Source organism: Myotis myotis, unplaced genomic scaffold (genome assembly GCF_014108235.1).
Source record: "Myotis myotis isolate mMyoMyo1 unplaced genomic scaffold, mMyoMyo1.p scaffold_m19_p_2, whole genome shotgun sequence".
Taxonomy (NCBI): Eukaryota; Metazoa; Chordata; class Mammalia; order Chiroptera; family Vespertilionidae; genus Myotis; species Myotis myotis.
Genome location: NW_023416324.1, coordinates 196,176,927 through 196,203,924, shown reverse-complemented (window position 1 = coordinate 196,203,924; position 26,998 = coordinate 196,176,927). Strand labels below are relative to the sequence as shown.

At 44.8% G+C, this 26,998-nt stretch overlaps 1 protein-coding gene and 1 pseudogene across 1 annotated transcript in view; one reads left to right on the top strand and one right to left on the bottom strand.

Annotated features, from left to right (window-relative positions):
• The window catches only part of KCNAB1 (potassium voltage-gated channel subfamily A member regulatory beta subunit 1), a 203,854-nt gene extending 178,075 nt beyond the window's left edge, over positions 1-25,779 (top strand). Inside the window, exons 9-14 of the mRNA XM_036349319.1 lie at positions 374-459; positions 2,176-2,296; positions 3,376-3,470; positions 12,295-12,415; positions 18,324-18,412; positions 23,908-25,779. Of these exons, the coding sequence (XP_036205212.1) occupies positions 374-459; positions 2,176-2,296; positions 3,376-3,470; positions 12,295-12,415; positions 18,324-18,412; positions 23,908-23,997 (602 nt within the window). The 3' untranslated portion in view covers positions 23,998-25,779. The remainder of the gene's footprint in view (positions 1-373; positions 460-2,175; positions 2,297-3,375; positions 3,471-12,294; positions 12,416-18,323; positions 18,413-23,907) is intronic.
• On the bottom strand, positions 7,938-16,907 carry LOC118676046 (annotated as a pseudogene).
• Positions 25,780-26,998: the final 1,219 nt, after the last annotated feature.

The following is a 26,998-nucleotide window of genomic DNA, read 5'->3' as shown; positions in this document are numbered from 1 at the left end:
TTCTCTTACTTCTCACTTTAGTGAGCAAAGTACCCAGGTTCTGAAGGAGGTGAATCATGTGTTCTTTCATCAGGCCAGGAACCATGAAGCAATAAAAGTCAAGGAAGAACTTAAAGTGCTCATTATGTTTTTAATATCATTTAGTGTTGTGGCTGCAAATGGAAATGGAAAGTCAATTTACCCAAAAGTACCATCAGCCTCCACATCATCAATATTTCATGGTGTCACTAATGTCAAAGCAATTATATTAATCAAACAAATACTTGGATTAAACTTCTAAGCTTTGGGCAGGGGGAGAAAAAAAAAACCAAGGACCATATAACTTTGAAAAATAGAAGAACTCATGAAATGCTCTCCGTTTGGCCTTCCACAGAAATTGTTCGAGCCATGACACACGTGATAAACCAAGGCATGGCGATGTACTGGGGAACCTCCAGGTGGAGTGCTATGGAGATCATGGTAATTTCATTTCTATTTTTAAATGGCCATTGAGCATCTTATTACAGGTATTATTGCACTTTGTTTTATTGTTCTTCACACATACTGCATTTTTTACAAATTGAAGGTTTGTGGCAAGGCTGCATGGAGCAAGTCTCTTGGTGCCAGTTTTCCAATAGCATTTGCTCACTTTCTGTCTCTGTGTCACATTTTGGTAATTCTCACAAAATTTCAAACTTTTTCATTATTTTTATACTAGAGGCCCGGTGCACAAAATTCATGCATGGGTAGGGTCCCTAGATCAGGGCCGATCTGTGGAGCAACCAGCAGGGTGATGGGGTGGGGGGGGGGGGTCCTCCACTGGCACCTGCCTTGGCTGGCCTGGGGCCTGCAGGCTAGGGACAACTCCTGCGTTGAGCATCTGCTCCCTGGTGGTCAGTGTGCATCATTGCAACCGGTCATTCCACTGGTCGTTCCACCGGTTGGTCAATTTGCATATTCGGCTTTTATTATATAGGATTTGTTATGGTGATCTATGATCAGCGATCTTTGATGTTACCCTCCACTGGCAAAAAAGTTACCTCTTGCAAGCTGAAGGCTCAGATGATGGTCAGCATTTTTTGCAATAAAGTATTTTTTAATTAAGATATGTACATTGATTTTTTATATTTTAGACATAAGGCTATTGCACACTTAGTAGACTACAGAAGTGATTGTCAACCAGTATGCCACAAGAATGTTTAAAATATATAATACCTGACTATTTAGTCAGGGGCACTGACCTCTTTTCCCTTAGATTGTAAAAAAAGAAAAAAAATGACAATAGCCCACATAATAATAGCTATCTTGTGTGAATGAATCAAAATTATACCTATTTTTTGGTCAGAGTGACAAAAAATATATTTTTTGATGTGCAGCAAAATTTTAGTAATTAGTTTATATGTGCCATGAGATGAAAAAGGTTAAAACTTGCAGGACTACATTATAGTATGACCATAACTTTTTTATGCACTGGGAAGCCAAAAAATTCGTGTGGCCCACCTTATTGCCATATTCACTTTATTGCAGTGGTCTGGAACTAAGCCTGCAATATCTCTTAGGTATGCATGTACTGTTTCTCAGATACCATGTGTAAACTGCAAGACCTCTTGCAATCTTCCCTCACAATTGCTTTGGCACTAGTATTCTCTGGTCAATTCCCTCATTACAGAGAGGGATGTGGGGGCTGGATCTCATCAGCTCAGAACACAACAGGGAGGGTGCAAGTCTCTAACAGGAAACGCGTTTTAGCATGTCTTTGGCAGCAAGAGAGTAAATTGAATTTCTTAGCTAATGAGGTATGTGAACACAATATTCTAGTTTTCTTTTAAAAACTCTATTAAATGACCGTACTGTTTGTCACATGCTAATTAAAGATCACCTGTAGATACTGTCTGTTCCATTTCTTTAGACTCTAAATAGTCAAACTACATTTTCTTATCGTCCATAATTCACACTGGGACTAATTTGCCCTGGGCTTTTCTCAGCCCAAACCCTCCCGAAGAATAATAAGGATTTCTTGCGTTTGGTATTGCTCTTAGTGAAACTGATGGTCATAACTTTGCCTATTGTATGGCATCCTCCATGCTTCTTGGTTTGTATTGATTTTACTAAAATGAAAATTTCTCATGCATAGAATCACAGGGCAGTCTTATTTCTCATCAGCATAAATCCAGTTGCAATCTTATTTCTCCCTAGGAAGCCTACTCTGTAGCAAGACAGTTCAATATGATCCCCCCCGTCTGTGAACAAGCTGAGTACCATCTTTTCCAGAGAGAGAAAGTGGAGGTTCAGCTACCGGAGCTCTACCATAAAATAGGTAATCTCCACAATCAAAGTTACTGATGACTTTTAACAATAGTAGGCCCCATGATCTGGGGGGTTGAGTTATTAAAATGCTTCTTAAATGTCCTTCATTAGCATCATAAGGGCTATGCATTCCAGAGACTGTAGAAGAATCAAGTGTGTCTTTGTGTAGTTTGCAGCGTAGCCACAGCAGAGGTGCAAACTGTGACTGGCATATAAACTATACTCAGTAGGTGTTCAAAAAATGCATAGAGAACGCAGGGAAGAAACCCATGAATAAACTCATTTTTCTTGGGGTGCTTGCTGTGGCCAGAGCATGCATCCTTGGGCAGATTATGACTGCCTTTCCAAAAGATTATGGACATATACATCTCTATCTCCCACTCTGTGCCTGGAACTGAGTCACACATGGAATTCCAGGACAGCTCACAAGCCAGGCACACTACATGTTTGTGTAGGTGGATATAATGATGTCAGCGAGAGGGGGGAAATATATACACACCATATACACAAAAATTGTAGACATCAGAAAAACATGAATAAGCCACATTTTCAGGGTTATTTACTTAAATAAACAGTTTCCAGAGATGACTTTATTCCTAAGAAACAGAGGTTCACATGAGCAGGAAAATGCTGGGTAGGGGAAGAAGGATTAAAAAAAAAAAAAAGTCAACAATAACAATTGTTATTATTGCTGTCACTCATTGTGTGTTTACCATGCACTAGGAATTGTGCGTCTGGTACGTACCAGGCACTATCTAGACACTGAGTGGACAAGCAAAGCACTGAATTTCCGCGCATGTAAAGCGTTTGTGTCTGAGTAAACAGAAGTGTGACGTTTAGACATGAATAAACCACAGTTTCAGGCTTGTTTATATGGTCCGCTCCCTATGACCGGGCATGTTTAATTGGCCTATAAAAAATGAAGTGCCATTTGTCAATGCCTACATTTTAATAGAAAGATGTATGTTGGTGTGAACGCTTTAAACGTGTCCGGCTTTTCCCCACTACTAACCAATCCCGCGTAAACACCCCCACACTTTGGATCCCAGTTCCCTACAAGCAGCTTTTCAAGTTGTTTTTCTTCTGCAGGAGTTGGAGCAATGACCTGGTCTCCACTGGCCTGTGGGATCATCTCGGGGAAATACGGGAACGGGGTACCTGAAAGCTCCAGGGCTTCTCTGAAGGTATTTCCCGCCACCGCTGGAAGAGCTGGGGATGGGGAAGAGGGGTGTAGAGAGGGAGGGAAAATGTGGATGCGCACCCATCTGCAGCGGCCTGTGTCTTCCGGGTCCTGCAGAGTGTGGCCTTGGCGGGGAGGTGTCCTCCGGCAGGCTCCCCGGAGCCCGGAGCCCAGAGCCTGCCAGAGGTCTCTGCCCTTGGCCAAGCATCAGTCAGCCCTTCAAAATCGGCCAGCACAGAAAATTCTCCTCTTCTGGGGGTTAGGGGAAATGCCCAATGACCTGGTTGGACTCCTCCTGGAGCTCAAATCCCTCCCGTTATCTATTCTTGTTAAAAAGGCATTTCATTCCTCTTTTGAAACTGATGAAAGAAAATCCCTTTTCTGTATAAGATCTAATTTTAATTTTCTTGACAGAACAAAATTTCAGCCAGTTACCGGTTGTAACTGGGTATGGATGGAGGTTGGTTGGCATTTTTTTACCATGTGGGGTGGAGGGTCAGGAGGGAGGATTCCGAAAGCAGAAGCATTGCCAAGCCTTTGTCAGTGGGGCTCAAGGCTGATGTTCAGAGGTCAACTCTGGTTGCTAACTCTTTTAGCTTAAATTATTTTCTGAAGCGTAAAGATATTCAAGATCATTGACATAAAATTATCTCCATTCAGAACATCTCAATGATTTATTGGAGACTCCAAACATCTCTCCTTATTAATAATAACAACATGCCTGTTTATTTTTTTAAAAAAAAAAAAAAGAAAGAAAAAAAAAAAACCAGAATGTGTAATAACATTAGAATCACAAATTACTCTATAGTATCAGGGGAAAGAGAATATAGGCATTTCAAAATTTAGACAAGCCAAAGCCTCTTGCTTCGTTAGCACAAAGTTAGTGGGAGGTCAGCTTCAGTTAGACCCAAACCACCACCCCTTTAATCAGTGTGGCTGGGACCACCCTGTGCTGCCCTAATCAGCGCCTTCTCAAGGTCTGTCTCTTTCCTTTCTGCCAGTAACAGTTGACCTATTAGCTTGTTTGTTTTCTAAAATAATACTATATAAGCATGGGGACATTGTCCTATTTCTAGTTTTGCATTATCACAAATATAAATATCCTAGAATATAAAATATGGTCATGCTTCTGTAAATTAAAGATTGTTCTGAGCCAAGTGTGAATAAGTCAGCAAAGAAGAACTAAAAGCATTTTAGTGAAAAGGCAAGAAGCGAGTGAAAAAGGAAGGGAAGCATTGAAAATTGCAGTTTTATTGAGCATCTACTATGTGCCAAACACTGGGCTAGGAGTTTTTTATTCGTCTTCTTTTATCCTCACAAAGATAAATGGATACAGATGACTTTTAGTCAGTTATAGCTAAGCATGTTGCCTTGCATTCTTTCAGAGGCTTTCTGCAAAGCTCAAAATACTCCCACATGAATGTCAGGTATTTGTTCTCAGACTATCCTTATGAGACCTTTTCCAGATGTAGAAACTGAGCACAAAGAGGTTAGCTACCAATCCAAGAGCAAAAACTCCTAATAGAGCAAGTTTTTATGAGAATCCAGGTCTCCTGACCCCTCGCTTTATCTCCCCCAAAGCCAGTTTTTAAAGAAGGAAGAAGGAGCTACCCTGTATTTGAATTGTATGATTGGTTAGTCTCCATCATTGTTTGGGGAAAGCTTACAGAGAGCTGAAAAAACTTTCACAAATACACTAACAAAAAAAGAAAAGAAAAAAGGAGGGGCGGGGGAGATACAATGTATTTGAAGGTGGCTAAACCCAAAAGCAACTCAGAAAAGATTACTATTTTTGACCTTTTATAAAAACAACTCAACATCTACTTTGAAACATCCTTAACAAGAAACATTAAGGGTTCTCAACAGGTGAAAGGCAGCCAATCATAAAGCAGACGTTTTTAGTTCTGAGGACTGTTGACGCCTCCTTAAACATCAGTCTGGGTGTTTTCCGGACTGATACATGCGCACTTAGGAAAGCCACTTGAGAAGAGTGACTAAAGAAAGAAAAGGAAAAGGAAAAAGAAAGCTTCAGGACAATCTTAGGAGTGAATAAGAACACTAATAGTAAAAAAAAAAAATTATAGTTAGAGAGCTAGGCAAATTGATAAATGAGTTGGCAACTTTCACATACACCCCACCACCACCACCACCCCCAAATAGAATAACAGTGTTTCACACTGGCTGTTGTAAGCTATGCCAATAAAATAAAAATGCTAATATTCTGTATCTGTTGTAAACATTGAACTGTGTTTGAGGGATAAATTAACCCGGTATGAAAAATACCCATCTTTTAGAAAGGAATGCTACCCAAGGGGTTTCTGGAGGCTGCAGTAATCCTAGTGGAATCTATCCTCACTCCCAGAACCTGCCCTTCCTTCTTGACTAACAGGGCCTCCACCCAGCCATCTGGTCACCTTAGTCAGAAACCAAGGCTTTTTCTCAAGCTGCCTCCTCTCCTCCCTCACTCTTGTCCAAAGGGGCAGCCACTCCTCCAGTCCACACCTTGACCTTCTTTGGTCCATCCCTGCACTGCCCTTGTTCAGACTGTTTCATACCTGGTTTGCTGTAGTAACCTGTCTGGATTCTCTGATTTTCCACCTCTTCTCAACTACCCACCACTGTGACCAGTTATCTTTCTAAAAAATTAATCTGACCATATGGTAACCCTGCTTAAAATCCTTTAAAGATTTTCCAGTCATTGCTTATGGGACAAAACCCAAACCCGACAGAAAAGCATTGAAGGAAACCCTCTCGGGATCTAAGTTGGGCTCATTTTTCTGTTCTTGCCCCTCCCCAAGCCCCATTAGTTCATTTTCCACCCAAATGTCCTGGACTCTTGCCTCCCAGAAATGCCCTTCCTTTTATCCTGCTGTGGAAGCTCTCCTCATCTCGAAGGACAAAGCTTGGTTGTCTGTCTTCACCTCTGCGAAGCCTGTCCTCACTTTATAAAACTGAGTTATATGCATCTTCCTCCTTGTTTATTATCCCCTAAACACTTCTTACAGAGTCTTAGAATTCTCTGGTTGCAAGCAAGAGGACAACATTCAAGCTAATTTAATCAAAGAAGGGCAACACATAGACACTCCGTGGGAAGGATGAGGGGAGACGGCCTCAGGGGTGACTCCATCCCTAGACTTGCACAGTGTCAGGACTCTGTCTTCTCTGTTTCTCTCTGCATAGGAGTGTCATTTTCTTCTACTGCAAATGGGTCTTCTCCGTGTGGCCAGGGGCAGGAAAGCTAGTGATTGCAGGTTTACATCCTTAAAGCCATGTAACCCGAGAGAAAAGATATCTTTTCTTTTATCAGCTTCAGTCAAGAAAGGGCTTGTGAAGCTTGGGCCATGTGCCAACCTGTTAGACCAATGACAGTGGCAAAAAAGAGAAGGTGCTGTGATGAGCTCACATCCTCCTCCCTTGTTGGGTATTTTCAAGGCAGTACAAACATAGCCCTGAGGAAATCATTGAGGGGGACACCCCAACAACAAAGCCCATCTCAACTTACCAATAATTTGTAAATACTTCTGGGAAAGACACTGAAATTTACTTGTGTAACTCATCACAGAGCCTGGCACACAGTAGGTACTCAATAAATGCTGGTTGAGTGAATGCAATAGAAGGTCAACAAAGTCAGAGCAAGAGACCAGGTGTGTAGCTCTTAAATAGAAAGTTTAAATAGAAGTGAAAAGTGCAACAAAACTTACAGGCAGCTCTTCCCTGTTGTTACCAAAATGCCTTATAGAAAAATCATGAAAACATGTCCCCCTCTGTCAAAGGGAAATAGAAAACATGCAAAGCTAGGTGACTGGGGCGGTGGAGGGGGTGGGGTACTGGGGGCGGGGGAGGGAGGAGACAGTCCAAGTACTATAAGTGTTCACATTAAGAAACAAAGGGTATTGCACATTATAGTCTAATTTCAGAAAGAAATTTTTTAGCTCCAGCATTTTACCTAGAGATTTCAACCTCCCTAGTAAAGACTTGGCTGTTCTAAAGACAAAGACTTTAATGCTTAAATAGAAATAGTCGATGATCTTGGATGGTAAATTACTGTAGACAAGGTCCAGAGATGAAATGTGACTGGTTCTGTCCATGGCTCTATGGTTGCTGCCTGCATTCCAACCCGGGATTATTAACAGGGAATTGGGGGCTCCATGGGGCCAGTCTCAGAGATTGTTCCCACTCCAGTACCACCTATAATAATAAAAGCATAATATGCTAATTAGACCGGACAGCCGAACGACCTTCCGGACAAAGCCAGGGCTGCGAGGGCCAACTCCCTTGCACGAATTTCATGCATCGGGCCTCTAGTTACCTATAAAGTGGAGACACACAGATAACAGTGATAGCATTGGGAGGCAGCCAAGTAATGGGCTTTAGGAAAACTTTAGAGAATACTGTGACTTATCTGTGGAGAAAAGCTCTTTCAGTGGCTCCTTTGACAACTATCTCCTGAGTGTCTGTTCCTGGCCCACCTCTGTGCCGAGTGCTGAGGATGCAGGGATGAATGGGACAGCTGCAACCCTCCGAGTAACTTGGGGACTTGTTCAAGAGACAGACATGTGAAGGGGCAAAGTATGAAAGAAGCGGAATCTACAAGCACTGTGGACTCAGGCAGAATGGCCAGCGAAGTCCTACTGTGTGAAGGTTGGATGCTCAATCTGAAGAGCTAGAGAGATCTAGTTGCACCTGTAGGGCCCTGGGTCTCAGATTCCTCTCTCTCTGCCATATTGGCTGAGCCCCTCCTCTGTGCCAACCAGTGTCAGGACTGGAGACATTGGGATGAACAGGAAGCCATCCCCGCCTTTCTCTTAATTAGAACAAAATATCAACAGGTAATCAAATCACTGCAGCAATGGGGAAAACGACACGATAGAATTGGAAGAGGAAACTTCATCTTTGGATTCGTAGATTATTACCCACAGTCAACAAGCTAGTTTATTATTGTGCACAACCACACCCACCACCAATCTTCTTACCCAAAACACTGGTTTATTTCCATAATTAACTAATAATTTAATTAAGTGTCATCTCCTCCCTATGCTAAGATTTTCCCACTTATAAAGCAGGTAAAGCTCTTTATTTCCAAAACACTTTCGTTTCCTTTGGTATGAGAAAAGCAATATAAATCCTATGCATCTGCTTTTTTTTCTTTATACAACTTTATTTTTAAGAATCTTGTTCATGTACAGGCATTGGCACATTTTAAAAACAAACTACATAAACAGCCCTTTCCTATAATCCAGGAGAGTGGAATGTCAGGAGTCAGCAGCCGTGGTGAACTTAAAGTGCTAGAACGAAGGCACTTCACAAACTCTTCACGGGAAGTGACCATTGCCTCGGATACCTTCACTTCATACGTGGCAGTGACTGTCTGTCAGGATCGGAGCACAGAAATACGACAGCTTCGTGGCAGTAAAAGCAGAACACCAATAAGTGATGAGCCCTTGGCCATTTTGGGTTTTGATGACCTTTAACCTACTTTTAACTTTCCTCTCCTACGAGTAAAAACAGGAGTTAGAATTGGAAGGGAAGTTGAAGTCCCAGAATGCAGTCACTCCAGGGGCTTGGGAGCCCTTTGTTTTCACGGTGGACGTTCTGTGAAGTCAGAGAGCAAGTATTAGGGAAGAAGACCTAAACAGTTCGTTGTAAATGCTCATGTTATTAGCAAGGCTACACGGTTTCAGAGGTAGATAACTGTCCCAGGTTTCCAAGGAGTCTAATAATTTAAGTATCTGGGCATCAAACAGGTCACACACTCCTGTGTCATCTCAATTAAAGTTGTAGTCTCCGCGGGGGTGGGGGAGAGCCGCAGGGGAGGAAACACATCAGAAGACATCAGCTCATCAATGGTGTCTCCAGTAATAGATCCTGAAGCCAGAGTTTGTGGCCTGGAGGTGCTGGAGGTCAGGCGGGCTTCCTCTCCGAGGCAGGCTGCCCTGGGGGGCTCGGCGGGGCGGGGCTGGGCTTGTGCGGAGTCCGGGGAGGAGTCACCGGCTGAGACGGGGTGGGTGCGTGAGGTCCTCTGATGGGGGAACAGGAAAGACCACAGGCTGAGACGAACTGGACTCCTGATTTATAAGCAGCACGTGGACGGGGCCCGAGTGACTCTCCAGGTCGATCTGGTCCTTCTTCTGTCCATCCTGACCCATCCCTGGAAGAGGCCCTCCAGCCGCGTGCCGGCAGGTGCCTGGATGGCCAACGGTGTGTCACCGGGGAAGCAACTGCAGATGTCCTCGTGGGTCGTAGGAAAACCTGCCGCGGAGGGCGTCCTCCATCACATTTCTGATGCTCTGCGGCAGCCACGACTTCTGCTGATCCAGGTCCCTTTCCTCAGGCCCAGGTCCTCGACCTCGGCGCTGAGGTCTCGCCGTCTCTCCAGGACTTCCTTAGTGTTGCAGCCAGCGCCCACACCTCTCTGTTTTTGGACTTTTTCTCAATCAGGCCGATCTCTTCCAAGACGTTGGTGATGTCATAAATCCTTCTTTTCTGCCTCACAGCCACAGTATCTGCAGCCGCCTCCTGCAGCCGCCACAGGAACTTGGCGGTGAGCAGCCCCAGGCTCTTCTCCAGCCGGCTGCTCCCGCTTGCCCGGCCCCCGAACTGCAACGGCGGCGCGGGGGCAGCAGGGGGCGCCCACTGACCCTGGGCCTGGCCCTGTGGCGTCCTAGCCCTGCCCACACCGAGTTTAAGTGCCTATGCATCTACTTTAAAAACAACAACAACAAAAAAAAAACAACTTAACCTGCTTGTTTTCCAATGATTAAGACAACAATGAGGGTATAGTTGAGGGTGGAGAGAGAGTGACTCGATAAATGAATATTTGATATTTGTTCCTTTTAGAAGTCTGCTTCTCACCATGGTGGGTATGCCCATATACTCATGCAGTATATAACTTGTAACCCAAACCTAGGAGTCAGGATGCATTGCACATGTGATCTGAAAAATGGATTTCCATAGATTGATGAATAAACCAACCATTCTTTATGTGTGTGGGATATATTGAAACCTCAATTGTTCAAAAACAACATTTGGCCATTGGTCTTCAACCTTTCTAAATTTGAATACTATTTGGAGATATCGACTGGTCCCCTGAGAGATGTTGTGAAAGTGAGGAATGGTGATGTTTTTCCAGTGAGGACAGCAAAAGTGAGCTGTGCTCTCTGATGCACCCAGCCCGCTGCTCAGGGAAGGCTACTGGGCGCCAGGCGCCTGTTCGTTGTCGTAACTGTCCCGGTCACCACCGCTAGCACCATCTGTGGTCGCCAGGCCACCGTTCCTCCTGGAAGAAGCTGAGGTTTCCCAGAGCTGAGGCTGCGAACACTCTTGGCCATCTCCCTGAGCAAAGTCTCCAGCAAGGAGCCAGACCATACGCCTTAGAGATGTAGGAGGCGAACAGAACAGGAGATGGCTTGCCCTTTCTCCCTTTCACATCTGCCAAATCACTCCCCAAACTCATCATAAGTTTCATTCTAGACACATAATGTGGTTACTCTTTTCTTTGGGAATACTGTCTCAGAACGATGAAACAAAGTACTTAAAAACAAACGCCAGCTGCCCATGGAAATCACGTGGGTGGAGTGTCGGTGACAATTGCAGAGCTTCTGCTGCTGCCTTTGGGAAGGCAAAGGTCTGCGGTGGCAACTGTGTCACAGATAACACGCGATGGAGGAAGTCCACATGGCCACACAGTGCGATGGTTTTTATTATTTTCACTAAAACAGACTAACAGACTCTTACAAATATTCTTTCCCTTTGGGTGTTGCAATGCAGCAGCTTTGTACGGGAGAGTCTATTGTTCCCTATGTCACAGTAAGCAGAACCCCCTGGGAAGTAGGCCATTGAGACGTTCTGAAGGATTTTTCTCCTTATATAGGAAATTAGGCTCAGAGTCAGTCACATCTCATAGGTTTTACAGGACAGTTTCCCATTATGAGTTTCCTTACCTATTTAAGTTTCATTACAGAAAAGGTACTACACATCTGGGAAGTATTTATCCACTTGACAATTTTCTAAATGTGCTTGGTTCCTGTCAGTTATACCATGTCTACTTCTGGGAAGGAGCGAGCAAACGAACAATAGAGCCCCATTATATGAACACAAAACTGGGAATAAATAGAAAGCAAGAGGAAGAAAGATAGTTATAACAAGAATGTAAGCTAATGGCTTTCTTTGAGCAGAAGGCTTGGCGCCCAGCTTTCTTGACAAAAAGGAAGCATAATAGACATTGGTGAAATGTAAATGCTTTTTTTTTTTCTTTTGCTGCATTCTAAAACGGGGCTACCTCAATAAGAAACATCATTTCTCCCACTTAGCAAATTGAATGTCATTGATTAGGTCAGGATTTTAACAACTTTTGTGCATGTTGATGGATTTCAGTGGTGACTTAGTCAAAAGTAATCTGTTTTGGCCAGCCGGTATGGCTCAGTGGTTGATCGTTGACCCATGAACCAAGAGGTCCCCAGTTGATTCCCTCTTGGACACATGCCCAGGTTTCTGCTCAATTCCCAGTAAAGGGTGCACAGGAGGCAGCCAATGGATGTTTCTCTCTCATTGATGCTTCTATCTCTCTATCCACTCCCTTCCTCTCTCTCTAAAATCCATGAAAACATATTTTTTAAAGTAATCTGTTTTAAACCAATAAGTAAGGAGTGAGACCATGAAGAACATTTCTTTGCAAGAACTCATAAGCATCCTGTCACCACAAAACATAAAGTTCAGAGTGAAGGAAATGCAGGAATTCACGATGAGGTTCTTATATTTCATTGAATTGGCCATCTTTGACATCAAACCCTGGCCGGACATTACCTTTTAAATGTTCTTTTTATTCCTAGTGCTACCAGTGGTTGAAGGAAAGAATTGTGAGTGAAGAAGGGAGAAAACAGCAGAACAAGTTAAAAGACCTCTCTCCGATTGCTGAGCGGCTGGGCTGCACTCTCCCTCAGCTCGCTGTCGGTAAGACAATTACTGGGAGGGGGCCCTGCCAGAGCCCAGAAAATACCGTTTTCTCTGCTTGATCCACATCCCTATCGTGATAAAATATCTATTGTAGGGCAGACTGATGCCAGGAGCATAAATTCCTGGTTAGCACTATCTAAAATGAGGCTTTCAGAGTACCCCAGAATTTTCGACGTGCTAAAAAACTGTTCTTCCTTCCTTTTCCTCTCCCTTATAATCCAATTCAAATGAGAACAGGTGAGTGAAAACGTATACATCCTCAGTGTCGGGGGTGAGAGCCCTCTGAGCTGTGCAGGGACACCCATTTCTTCTGGCTCCCTTTGCAATCCCTGTCAAAGCTTAGGCGAGACGGGTGAGAGGCTGGGAAAGGGCTGCCACAGAGCCCACGGCCACTGCCACAGGGAAGGCCCAGCCTAGGGCAGCAGCTTCGCCCTGAACCTTCCGAGGGTCCAGGAAAACCGCTCTTCTAAACTGTGAGGAGGGTGAAAGGTCATGGTCACTGGTAACAACTGAAAACCACACCCACCAGCCACGTCCAATAGAATTTCAATGTGAACCACACACTTAAATTTCCAGTGTTCTAGTGGCCGTGTTCAAAAAGGAAAATGGAAACAAGCAAATTAATTATACTAAAATATTTTCTTTAACCCAATATAGACAACATATGACCATGTCGACATGTAATAAATATAAAAGTTATTGAGATCTTTTACACATTTTTCATACTAAGTCTTCAAAAATACAAAATGTATTTTACACCGACAGGACATCTCAACTCAGGCTAACCACATCTCATGTGTTCCACAGGCCCATGTGGCTGGGTGTTGGACAGAAAAGCATTTAGACTTCCAGTTCTCTCGCTGGGGATATTTGCCAGGCTCTGTGATAAGCACTTGCTGCCACTATCTTGTCCCCTGAATGGTCGAAACAATCCTATGAAGTACATGCTATTACAAGCCCTATCTCGCAGGCGTTAATGGAGTATTTGCTATTATCGCCACTTTACAAATGAAGAAACTGAAGATAAAAGAATTCATGTGGTAGCTGTTATTACCAAATTCAAAGAGTTCACCACTTGTGGTGCCCTCTTCGAGAATGAGACATGGTTGTCACAAGATAGTTGTATTTACTTGCAGCCAGTAAAGGAGACGGGATTCATATCCAAAGCTCTGTCTCCCGGAAGGGAGGCTTAGCCATTGCTTATACGAGGTACACACCATTTGGTCAATCATGTTAATTGCAGTTGGCTACACTTACTGGGTTGGGGTCCTGTCAAACTCATCCCGTTTACAACTGGTCTGCAAGAATAATGTTTAGTAAGAATGGCCCAGACCTTTGAGACCCATGTCCTATCTAACACTGTGGGAAAAGAATAAAATAGGTGTATAATCTAGAAAAAACTCCAAAGGAATAAGAAATAGCAGGAATTGGGACAAATCAGATACAATGACCTAATGAGATAAAAAGCTCGAGATAAATTCTAGGCAAATAAAATAATGTGATAGAATGTTTGTTAGAAGGTTGACCCTTTGAGGTTGGAAGGCAGGAAAATGGCAGTTGCAGTTAACAGTCATAGAAAGATGAAAATGGAAGGTGGTCTGGCAGGGGGGACGGGGAAAGGAATACCATTTACCTAAGTGTATGTAAGACTGTTGCTTTAATCTTTTCAAATGACAACAACAAAACAAAGAATATATTTCATGGGATTAGTTAGCACCCCGGCAGCTTTAGTGGACATAGTAAAAAGTATTAGCTAATTGATCATCAGCAAGTTATTTGACCTATCAATTTTCTCATCTGTAAAATGGGTATAATTTACATATCTTGCAAACTACTTGAGTAAAGGATAATTACATATGCAAAGCAAAAAGCAAGTGCTCTTTGTAGAAGTAGTAATGATGATGATAATTTTTTTTGCAAAGAATTAGACACCCTGGACCTGAAACTCTGTCTACCCTCAGCCGTGGCATATGGGCAGAGGAACAGGCACAAAGAGAAACACCCATTCTTGAAACAGTCATAAATATGGTTTTTAGGTAGTAATAACGTGGAAATGAGTATTAAATTTAGCTCTGAAAGAGATGGAACATTGTCTTTTTAAAGAGATCTTTATAAGACTTAGACTTCCACTGGATGTTAGATGCACACCAAAAATCCTCTAGAGCGTCTCTGTGCCCCCCGTTATCTATCTTGCCTGTCCTTTTTTTTTTTTTCCATTCTTTATAAGCAGTAGTTTTGTTTTTAACCACAGAACTCTCAAACCAAGAGAGGAATTATTTCCACGCATATTACCTTTCATCTGCTAGAAGGGTGTAGGGAGGGGAAATCCTCGAGCAGGAAACAAACTACTTGAACCCAACCGTGGGCACTGCCATGTCATTTGCCTGCACAAGAGCTGCACTCACACCTTGCCCGTAAAGAGGCAGGAGGGCTGCCTGGTTGGGGACATTTGCTTAGATGCTAATCATTAGCATCATCTGCATGTGTTACCTCTGCGGCTAGGCAGTTCTCAGAGTGGAGAGTTGGCTTTTGCTGACACCAAGTAGTTTATGTGCAATGATTTTTCCCTGGGCCCTGCTTTGCCCTCAGACCTTCCAAAAAGAGTTATAAGTGCAAAGCAGGAAATAATACTGCCAAAAAAAAAAAAAAAAAAAGCCCTGAATCACTTGGCTTGTTGTCTTTATAGATCATTATTTTGTCCATGTGGTAAGATTTAGCGATTGCCTTAAAAGGCCTGAGCATGGCAACAGCTTAAGAGTATTAGTTGGCAGCAGGCCTTGAGCAAAAGGGGCAGAAGAGGTGCTTGGACCTTCTTCCATCCCTCAATCATTCATGTCTGTTTATTCAACAAATTTACGAAGCACCTACTATGTGAAGGTCCTGGGCTGAATGCTGAGCATCCAACTGTAAATAAAACACATTTCACAGCCTGATGGGCAAGTCAGAAAACAAACAGCTCTCTGTAATACAGTGTTGTAAAATAACTGGGAAGGGCCCAGGGGTTTAAGTAACGTAGAGGCTCCCAACGCAACCTTGGACTCAGGGAAGGACTCTGAGAGAAGGTAGTTCCCGTGGGGAATCTCAAGTGATGAGTAGACATTCGTGAGGCAAAGGAAGGGAGGAGTCAAAGGGACATTCCAGGCCAAGGAGCAGTTGGAAACAGGGGATGGAGAGGATTTACAAACAGCTCTGTGCTCCTGAAGCACAAAGTTCAAGGCAGGGAATGAGGGGACATGAGCTGGAGAGCTGGACTAGAGAGCAAGGTTTGCCAGGTGAGAAATGAGAACTCATCGTGTAGGACAAGGATCACGTCAGGCACATGTAGAAGAATGCTTAGCCAGGCACGTGACATGGTCAGATCTGTATCTGGAGAAACTCTGCCAGATGAGTGGGGGAAGGGATGGGAATGGGGGTTGGGGGAGGTGGGAGACGGGGGGCAATCCAAGCAAGAGGAGCAGAAGGCCCTTGCAGAAGACGGTGAGGGCCTGAGGACAGCAGACAGCTGGACCAGAGCAGCGATTCTCCGCTGTGGTCCCTGCAGCCACACAATGCGAAGCTGTTCGGTGAGAAAAAGAAAGGATACACTGAGTGCATGCTGTGACACGGATGACCCTCCCAAACCTGCTCAGCGAGAGAATCAGACACAAGCCCATGTTGTGTAATTCTGTTTAGATGAAATGTCCAGAAACAATAACTCTGTAGGGTGCAAAGTGGATTAGTGGTTTCCTAGGGTTGGCCGTAGGAATGGGATTAATTTCGTAAATGGGCATGCAGGAGCTTATTGGGGTCATGGAAATGTTCTAAAATTGGACCTAAAATGGTGATGGTTGCACACTTGATACATTTACTAAAAATTGTTTAATTTTGCACAAAATAGGTAAAATTTTTGGAGTGTAGAAATCACCCCAATAAAGTTTAAAATAAAGATAGCCCTAACCGGTTTGGCTCAGTGGATAGAGCGTCGGCCTGCAGACTGAAGATAACATGGTCTCTGGATCAATAGCATCAGCATTGCGTGGGAGCTTGTCAGAAATGCAGATTCTCGAAAAAAGAAAGAAAAAGAAAAATGCAGATTCTCACGCCACCCAGACCTTCTGAGTTAGAAATACCCAATAATTGATGTTTCAAAAGCCCTAAGTGGTTCTGCTACATGCTGAACTTTGAGAACCATTGGATTAGAGAAATATTTAAATAGCAACTAGACTTGGCAATTAAAGGGGAATGTGAGATCAGAAAAGGATAGTCCCTAAGTATAAGTCCCAGGTTCCTAGATTGGGAGCTAAGTTGCTGATGATGCCACCCAATGAAATTAGGAACACAGGAGAGACGGGCTTGGCAAGTAGCAAGCAGTTTGCAGTGCCTATGAGACACCTAGCAGGGACATCCAGCAGACACTGCATCTGTGGGCCTATACCAGTGGTCGGCAAACTGCGGCTCGCGAGCCACGTGTGGCTCTTTGGCCCCTTGAGTGTGGCTCTTCCACAAAATACCAACTTCTGCGCGTGGGCCACGAAGTTTCAATCGCACTGTACGTGCACGCCGCACGTGGTATTTTGTGGAAGAGCCACACTCAAGGGGCCAAAGAGCCGCATGTGGCTCACGAGCCACAGTTTGCCGGCCACTGGCCTATACAATCATCTAGTTCCAGGAAGCTACAAACTCAGAAGTCTACTTTAACCACACGGAGACTCCTGGGGACCTTGGCTTCTGACATGGCAAGAAGGAGACCAGAGACAAGGAAGGGGGATCAGGGATTTTAAAATGCCCTTTCAGCACAGCTGGCATGGCTCAGTGTTTGAGTGTTGATCTATGAACCAGGAGGTCATAGTTCAATTCCTGGTCAGGGCACATGCCTGGGTTGTGGGCTCAATCCCCAGTGTGGGGCGTGCAGCAGGCAGCCGATCAATGATTCTCTCTCATCATTGATGTTTCGCTCTCTCTCCCTCTCCCTTCCTCTCTGAAATTGATAAATAAAATATATATTTTAAATATTGTCTTTCAGAAATTTAAGGAGAGAAGAATGGGGCAGTAGCTAGGCAGGTATGAGGGGTTGGAGGAAGTTTATTTTAGAATGGGAGAAATTTGAGCACATTTTGCTGAGAAAAAAGATGATAGTATGAAATAAGCAATTCAGGAGAAGAGAGAGAGAAAGAGACAGAGAGAGAAAAAAGGAAAAGAAAAGAATGGAAGAATGAGAATGAATCAAGTTCAAGAAAGGGCAAAAAGAGCCGGATCCAGGGCAGAGTTTGGCTTCAAAGTTAGTAAGAACAGAACATGGCATCCTCTGAACTGGAGGAATCGGACGTGTACTGTGTCCAGGGCAGAGTGGGGAATTAAGGAATATCCCACCTGATGGGGTTAATTTTTTCCATTAAGCCAGAGGCCAGGTCATCTGCTGAGAGCAACAGACAGGGGTTGAGAAGGTTTAAGGGTCAAGGTAGCCAGAGGCGCAGAGGAAGGAGAGGAGCGAGGGATTTGGGGGTTGGTGAGAAAATGAACATAGGATGAACACCGTGTTAGGAAGAAAGGTTGCAGGGAGGGTTGACAGTAGGTGGAACCAGACACTCAAAGTCTACAAGGACTCCAGTCACAGAGGGAATAGAGAGCCTGAACGGGTGGACAGGCAGGAGGTTGTGGGCCAACGTGGAAACAGGAATCCAGACGTTGGCCAGTGAGCAGGGCCAGGTGTTTTCAGGAACAAGAGTGTGTACCTGGGTGAGTTGCTGGATTGGGCACCCCAGTTGTTAGGGCAAAGCTCATGTACCAAATCCTCTCCATGGCCGGGGTGCTGCTGTCCATCCTCCCCACAAGTGAGTCAGTTTTGGTGCAGCCATGGTGGCTGCAGGGGGTGTGTGCAAGGTCATCAGAAGGGCTTCGATGTCCTGACCCTGTTCTCTCTTCCCAGCCTGGTGCCTGAGGAACGAGGGTGTGAGTTCCGTGCTCCTGGGATCATCCACTCCCGAACAGCTCATTGAGAACCTCGGTGCCATTCAGGCAAGTGCCACAGCCCTTTCCGACAAACTCCGGGGATCTCATGGTGTCGGTGAAGATGTCCCCAGGCAGTGTCCCATCTCTCCCCACCTCTGTCCTTCACGTCACAGCTTCCCAGTTACATGGAAGTCCCTAACAGGCTACTTATTCTTAGATTGGGGGTGTGGGGGGACAAAGGTACAAGAGGTAAGAGAACTGTTATAGACATGAATCCAGGAGTATCCTCTTCTGTTAACAATGTTCTCAGACCTCATTTCTCAGGACGGTTGGTTTCTGTGAGACAAGGCATTCCAAGATCCAAGCCATGTCACACCTGGGTTCCCAGGCCTGGCCATAAAAGCAGCCTAATAACCTGCTTGAAATGTAATAGCCCCAGGACATGTCCTCATTTGTTCTTCCTGCACATTTACTGCCAACCTAGTGTGCCAAGCCCTCACAGCGTCCTGTGTTCCCGCTCCCATCTCAGCCCTTGTGATGATGTAGTGTAATTGCTAGTCCTCCCTACTGGACTGTAACTCCTGAGGTCAGGGATCTGTCTGCGTCTTTCTTGCTTCTCATGGATTTCCGGTTCCTAGCAACACTTAAGAAACACCTGTTGAGCGAATGTTCACCACCTTTCAAAAGAAACACGATCAGAATTCTAGTCTGGACTTCCAGGATCACACCTCCCTGGCAGCAAATTCAGGGGTTCCCATCCCCCCTCCCTCCCAGGTGGATTGCCTGAGACCCGAGGCATTGGATGGAGCCTGAGGGTGTACTCTGGGGAGCCTGCTGGGGCAGTAGGAGGGGGTGGGAGAGGTGTTCCTGGGTGTTCTCTCTGAGGAGAAGGGTGGGGCTTAGTGGCTGGTGGGACCATCCTCCTCCCCCAAAGGCCACATCTCATCCCGGGTGTCCTCCCCTCTCAGCCTTGCTGAGGCCTCAGGAAGGAGCCTGCCCATGACTTGCCATGGCCACCACCTGCCAAACAGGTGTCTTTTCCTCTTGCTCACTGGGGAACAGAACTATCAGTTTCTTCCCCATCCCCCAGTCCCTGAAGCAAGCACGTATCTCCCTGTTAGCTCTCCCAAAAGAAACAGGTGGAGGTGGGACCAACCTGATTAAACTTAAAATGTTTTTTTAAAAAAAATCCCTTTGAAAAGCCCAGAATATGCTGGGGATAAAGGTGTGGGCTTCCTTCCCCACCGGCACCTTTCCTGGGGCTGTGCAGCCTTGTCATCATCCCGCCTCTGCTTCCCAGAACCCTCTGAGCCCCACAACTCCTCCCGGATTCTGGGGGTTCTCCATTGTTGCATGGGGAAGGTTCCCCCCTTGTGAAAGCCGTCCCACCGTCTCTTCTTTACTCCTGTGCTCGGGGCAAAGATAAAGGCTCCACAGCAATGAGGAAATAGAGAACAGTCTGTACACAGAGAACTGGAATTCTGTCCAGTGATTTCAATTCCACTAATATGTATCGAGCACCACGCCGGGCAGAGTCCTGAGCGAAGAACAGGACCCTGTCCTCCGGGGCCCAGGGGCTGGCTGAGCGTGAACGAGGCAATCTATCCCTTATTCATTCAGCACACCTCTGGGAGCCTGCATGGCCAGGCAGGCACTGATACTGTCCAGCTCTTAGGGAGCTTACCTTCTGTGGGAGAGGCACATAACAAAGTATAATTGCTCACTGTGAGGAGGGCCAGTGAGTGAGGATGGTGTTGGAAGAGAGACTACTTGAGAAGTGGGTGGACCTACTTTAATTACTGTCCTTGCCAAGGCCTCTGGGTTCCTGCGTTCTGAAGCCTGGAAGATGAAGACGCAGCATGTGAAAACCCCGGAAGGAGCATTCCAGACAGGGAGGAACATTCCAGACACCGGGAGGAGCCTCCAGACACAGGGAGGAGCAGTGTAAAGGCCCCGAGGGGAAGGAACGTGGCTTTTCCCAGGAACTGCCATGTGGCCAACATGCAGTGAGCAAAAAGGACAGCGGGTGCACTGAAGTGGCGAGTCAGGCAGAGGTCAGATCACAGGACACTGGAGTTTTGTTCTACATGGAATGGATCCTTTGGAGGGTTTTAAGAGGAGGAGGGACATGCTGTTATTTGAATGTTTAAAGACTGCACTGCTGCTGTGTAGGAAGTAACAGGAAGAAAGGGCAGTTGTCCAGGTGACAGGTGATGGGGTAGCTAGGATGGTGGCCATGGAGGTAAAGTGCATGGATGCTGTAGGATTTGGAAACAGAGACAGGACTTGCTGACAGCCTGGCAAGAAGAGAGAGGCCCCGAGGATTCCTGTAATGCTACTACACTGTGAACACTGCCACCTAGGGGAGCAGCATGCCTGGGATGGTAGAGACGTCACGCCTGGGCTGTGGGAGAACTCCAGGTAGCTGAGGGTGCATTTCAGAGGAAAACAGGCAGCCATCTTCCCAAAGCACCTCCTCCCCAGCAAAGCTCTGGCCGGTAGCAAGATGGATCGCCCATGCTCAAAGGGTACGAGGCAGGGAGGCTATCCAAGCAGGGGGCTGCCCCCTCGGGTCCACCGTCCCCCCTGACTACTCCCGCCAGCCCAGCAGCTGAGAATTTGCCCCAGGTGAGCAGTGAGTGGGCCCCTCCACGGGGTGGGAAGTAAGCTGGGTGGCTGGGGGTTCCCAGCAGTGGAATGATTGGGTGCCGGACAGAAAGCTGCAGTGCAAGCAGCTGTCGGGCAAAGAAATTTCTAGTAGGCCCAGCAAGGCAGCTGCTCCAAGGGATAAGATGAGTGTAAATTGTGCATAAACTAGAGGCACATATAAATCAGAGCCTCAACAGATGGGAGACAGGAGAAACCAGACTGGAGAAATCGCAGGTGGCCGCCATCATGTGCACAGGCCCCCATCCCCCCAACTATACTTAGAAAGGGGGGAGTTGCCTCTCCCCGCTCCACCGCACCAGCCTTAGAGCCCTTGAGCCCGTCGCCTAATCTGAGCAGTCCAGGCCCCGCAGCAGCGCCCCCTCACACCCAGGGCTCGTCTTCCCCGAAGCCTCAATCTCCAGCCGCCATGAGCCACTGGGACCCCCAGAAGCAACACTGGTCCTCTGCCTGCCAGTGTCCACCACCCACCTGCCCAGATCCCCCAGGTCCCACTCAGTGAGCCAACCCTGGGAGGAATTCCCTGATACCCCCACCCGGCCCAGCAACAGTAACCAGACCGCCCCTCACCCACCAATTGTCCCAGTCAGTATAACACCAAGGTTGCAAAATTGGTAGGCTGTGGGATGTTCATTTAATTGTAGCTGGAAATGCTTTAAAATAGCTGTCAACATTTTTAAAAACTGGGCAGTGTCACATAAAACTCTGGATGTATGGTTCCTCTTGAACATTTAGAGCTTGCAACACAACATATATATTTTTTCATGTTTTATTCAAGTACTTTTATGGTTTCGGGGTTTTAAATATCTGAAATTTATTTTGGTGTAATGAACGAAGAATTTTTTTTCTCACATGGCTAACCCACTATATTTTTAGCACAAAACTTCCAACAAACGCAGCTTCTAGATTTGGGTCTCATTGTTGCAATCTCACTTTAAAGAACACATTAGCTTATCAGCGGTTCTCAACCTATGGGTCGCGACCCTTTTGGGGGTCGAACGACCCTTTCACAGGGGTCGCCTAAGACCATCGGAAAAACACATATATAATTACATATTGTTTTTGTGATTAATCACTATGCTTTAATTATGTTCAATTTGTAACAATGAAAATACATCCTGCATATCAGATATTTACATTACGATTCATAACAGTAGCAAAATTACAGTTATGAAGTAGCAACGAAAATAATTTTATGGTTGGGGGTCACCACAACATGAGGAACTGTATTAAAGGGTCGAGGCATTAGGAAGATTGAGAACCACTGGTTTAGATCCTCTGAGATGCCAGAACTGGTGGGAAATCAAACTCTTCCTTTAGCTCTGAGAGAAAAACATTAACGAGAACCAGTTTCCCAAGCTGAGTAGCTCTGCTCTTCGGCCAGACCCTACGGGTTCCGAGGAGGCTCTTGAGTGAAGACAAGGTCACCCTGGCCAACAGGCTTGCAGCCGAGGAAGGGCGAGGCTGAAACCTCAGAACTGGTTGTCACAATTATATTTCATCAGTCTCCACACAGGGTCAGGCTATTCCTGTGAAAAAGTCTGCCTTTGTCCCTGGTCTTGTGGTGTAGTGTGTGCCCTTGGCCCACTTCTCACAATGAATGCTGGCCCTGGATGATGTCATCCTTCCCGGGGCTTTAATTAGCATATCCATGGAGATGACTCACAAACCCTCAACTCCAGTCCTGCTACCAGCAAGCAAGCTCCACAGCTGCCCTTCCGCTGCCTACAAATCATTTCCACATGCGTCTCCCACTGGCACCCTGAACTCAATACATCCTACTCCAAACTTCTCCTCCGGTGAACGCCTGTCTCAGTAATCCACATCATATGTTTCTAGTCATGCAGTCCGGAAACCACCACCATCCTCCAAAATGCCCCAGATCCACACCCCTTTTCTCCTCCACTGCCCCTGTCCCAGTTAAGGCTCTTAAGTGTCACTGCCCAGGACAGTGAGTTTCTAACATCTATGTCCCCTTTCAATCTCCTCCAACTCATCCTTCAAACTACCACTAGGTGTCTCTTAGGTTCACTTCCAGCTAAAAAGTCCTGAGAGGTTCCCCAATGTCTACTGAATAAACGCCCCCCCCCAAAAAAAAGATATGCAAGGCCTTCTGCCCTCTTTACCCCAATGTCTCTTTCTCCTGTTCCTCCATCCCCATACCTCCACCACTCACTTTACGCTTGTATCACTCCATTTCTCAGACTTTTCACTTTTTCATGCTATGCCATCCACCCAGGATGCCTGCTAACCCCTGGCCATCCTTCACCAGGGTGCTGACCACCAGTGGTAAAGAATCTCTCCTAGTCTCTAGACCTGTGCTGCCCAGTACCATAGCCTCTAGCCACATGTGGTTCTTTGGCGTATGCAAGGTGACTAGTCCAAATGCAGAGTAAGTATAACATGTACTAGAGATCAGAAAAACATAGTACTTTAAAAATATGCAAATCATCTTAAGAATTTTCTATACTGACTACATACTGAAATGTTTTGGCTATAATGGAGTAAAGTCAGGTATTAATTTCACATCTTTTCACTTTTATTAATGTGGCCACGAGAAAACCTACAATCACATTATGTGGCTCGCATTATATTTCTACTGGGCAGAACTGCTGTGGGAATTATACATTTCTACCAGCCTTCATTTACATCTTATGTCTTCATTTATCCAGCCGACTAATAATTATGAGCACTATGGGCCAAGCACTCTTAGAGGCACTGGAGATGCAGTGAACAAAACAAGGTCCCTGACCTCAAGGAGCTTAGGGTCTGGGGAGGAGTATTTTCCAGTGGTGGTTTTTAAACGTACTCGCCTAGACAACTTTGCCCAGTAGTGAGCAGAGAGAACAAATATCCAGTACTAACTACATCCTTTGTACTTCTCATGCTCTCAGGTTCTCCCAAAGATGACATCACACGTGGTAAATGAGATTGATAACATATTACGCAACAAGCCCTACAGCAAAAAGGACTACAGATCATAAGGCAATGAATGCATGAGCCACAGGAGCTGCATGGTTCAAATATCGGTCTATGCCGGTACAGAAAGGTGTTCCTAGCCAGTCTTTTAAATCACTTAGCAGCCGCTGCATCAACCTCTAGTGTCCCCGGATTCTGAGGTGTCTGCTGTCGCTACCACTGTGCACCTGAATTATGAGCACATCTGAAAACTCACAACTAAGAAAATCCATTCTATTTTCTTATCTTGGACTGGAGTCACCTATCCTTGCATTGCTCTGTACACCTCATGCTAATGCAATGGAAAGCATATGGCGGGGAAAGGTGTATTACCTTCAGGCATAGAACTTAAAGAAGGCTATACAGACAGATCTGTTTTTTTCAAATGAACAAAATCCACAGATGCCATGTGGATTGTGTCAGAAAGAAGAGGCTATGTAAATTCAGAAGTCCTGCTTTGGAAAATAAGCAAAAACAATTTTACATTTGTTTTTCTATTTTCACATTCCAAGTGTTAGCAAGCTGTTTCCCTTATCATTTCAACAAAATGTAATTCCTAGGTATTTGCTTTCATTACCTTTTAAATATTCAGTGTTGTTTGGCCCCAAAAATGACCCTGTGTAGCAATTTATCCAAAGTGTCTTATAATTCTAATAATGTTCTATTCATTTACACATAGAGATAGTAAAAGGATGAACACCAGTCTCTAATTAGAGACACTATGGTAAATGTATGCAAGTGAGGGTTACACTACTATGGAAGCTTAGCGTCGGATAAAATGTAATGCACCTGCAACAAAGTGTTCATTTTTTACTACGTTTTATGAAAATCTGCTTTATATTTTTGACTGCTCGTAGGCACAACTTCTGCAAGTTTAAATATTTGAGCTTTAAAAATAAATATACACATGCTTGGTTTTTGTAAGTAAACCTGTAAAATACCCACAAAAGCAAATGTTTGCTGTATAATTAGCACTGGGATTTTACAATACAATGCTTGGTGTTTTTGAGGAGTTAGTAACATGAAAGTAAGCCATGGGCTTTGTGAAAAATGTTACTACTCAGCATATGCTGGGTGAATTAACTTGCCCAATGAAAAACAAATGTTAAAGAATTTCCTGATTCTATAATCACATAATGTGCACTCAACTATATGCATGAAAGCTCACTGCATGAATTAAAGGGGCCTCGCTCTAATATACCTGGAAGCTGAAGCCTATCTAGCCCTGCCACTGTTGGCTACCTACCCTTATGAGCACTCCACTTGAGAACAGTTTTGAGAATGTATTGTGTGTACCTGTAAGAAAGAAGCCATTCCCCCCCCCCCTTTTTTGGGGTATGTGTTGGGGGCCAGGGTCCTATAACTCTGTTTGAACACCTGAGCCTGTACAAAATTCTAATTTAATTTTCTGGCCAGCTGGTCCCAATATATAGAAATCATTGAGACTTACAGGACAAATATACTATCAGCTTCAAATGCTATTTTATGCCATCATTTCCAAGTAAGTTCATGGTTAAGTTCTAAATCCCAAAATGTTAATGTGAAATACCAAGAAATTTCCTTTTTGATTACTACTACCTGTATTCAATTAAGGAAATAGTTTGGGTTTTTGCCCCAGAATATGAGAAATATGGAAAAGGATCATTTTTTATTGTTCATTGTGCATTCAATTAATCCAGTGAATACTTACTGTATGTATAAATGAGCTGAAGTTGTCTAATTCAAACTGCAATTCAACTTAATTTGAGTAGAGTAATAAAAGCATTTTGTGCATTTAATCGCACAATTAGTTTTTATCTGACCTTTCTTTCACTATAAGGCTATATATATATATATATATATATATATATATACACACACACACACACACACACACATTTATATATTATATATATATCCTACATAATAAAGAGGTAATATGCAAATTAACCCTCACACCCTCACAAGATGGCTGCCTATGACCAGGCCAGCAGGGGGGTTAGTGAGGGACGACCAAACAACTGAATAAGCAGGCTGCGTGGGGCAACCACGCTGGCAGGGAGGCCGTGAGGGGCAACCAGGCCGGCAGGGGGGGCAGTTGAGGGTAACCAGGCCGGCAGGGGGGGGGCAGTTAGGGGCGATCAGGCAGGCAGGCAGGTGAGCGATTAGGAGCCAACAGTCCCGGATTGTGAGAGGGATGTCCTGGATTGGCGAGGTTGTAGGCTGGGCTGAGGGGAACCCCCCCTCCCCGTGCATGAATTTTGTACACCGGGTCTCTAGTGTATATATATCCAGATCCAAAAAACAGGCAGTAAGACTCATTTAAAAAAATGATGTTGGCAGGTAAGCTACCCTGAATGATACCTAACAGAAATAGCAGTGATCAAGATTTGAACTGAAATTCATACTTTCCTTATTAATGGAGCAAATGATTAGCTACTAAAGATATCATTTCTCATTTGGTTTTAGAAATACTCCACACTAAAGGTTAAAGCTTCTCAAACTCATTTAAAAGAGCCTGCAAATTAAACGAAATAAGCCTGTCAGAGAAAGACAAGTATCACATGATCTCACTCATATGTGGAATCTAATGAACAAAATAAACTGATGAGCAAAACAGATCCAGAGACACAGAAGCATGGAACAGACTGTCAAATCTCAAAAGAGAAGGTGGGGCTGGGGGAAGGGTGGGAAGAGATTAACCAGGAAACTTCTATGCACACATGCATAACCCATGAACAGACAATAGTGTGGTGAAGGCCAGGAGGGGGTTGCAGATACGGGGTAGATGGGGTCAACGGGAAAAGGGGGACATCTGTAATACTTGCAACAATAAAGATTAATTTTAAAAACCAACAACAAATATAAACATTACTGCTTGTAGGAACAGCTAACTTTTTTTATATACAGGTCATCTGCCATGGTAAATATACTAGATAAGAAATATATTTCAGCCCTAACCAGTTTGGCTCAGTGGATAGAATGTTGGCCTGTGGACTGAAAGGTCCCAGGTTCAATTCCAGTCAAGGGCATGTACCTTGGTTGCAG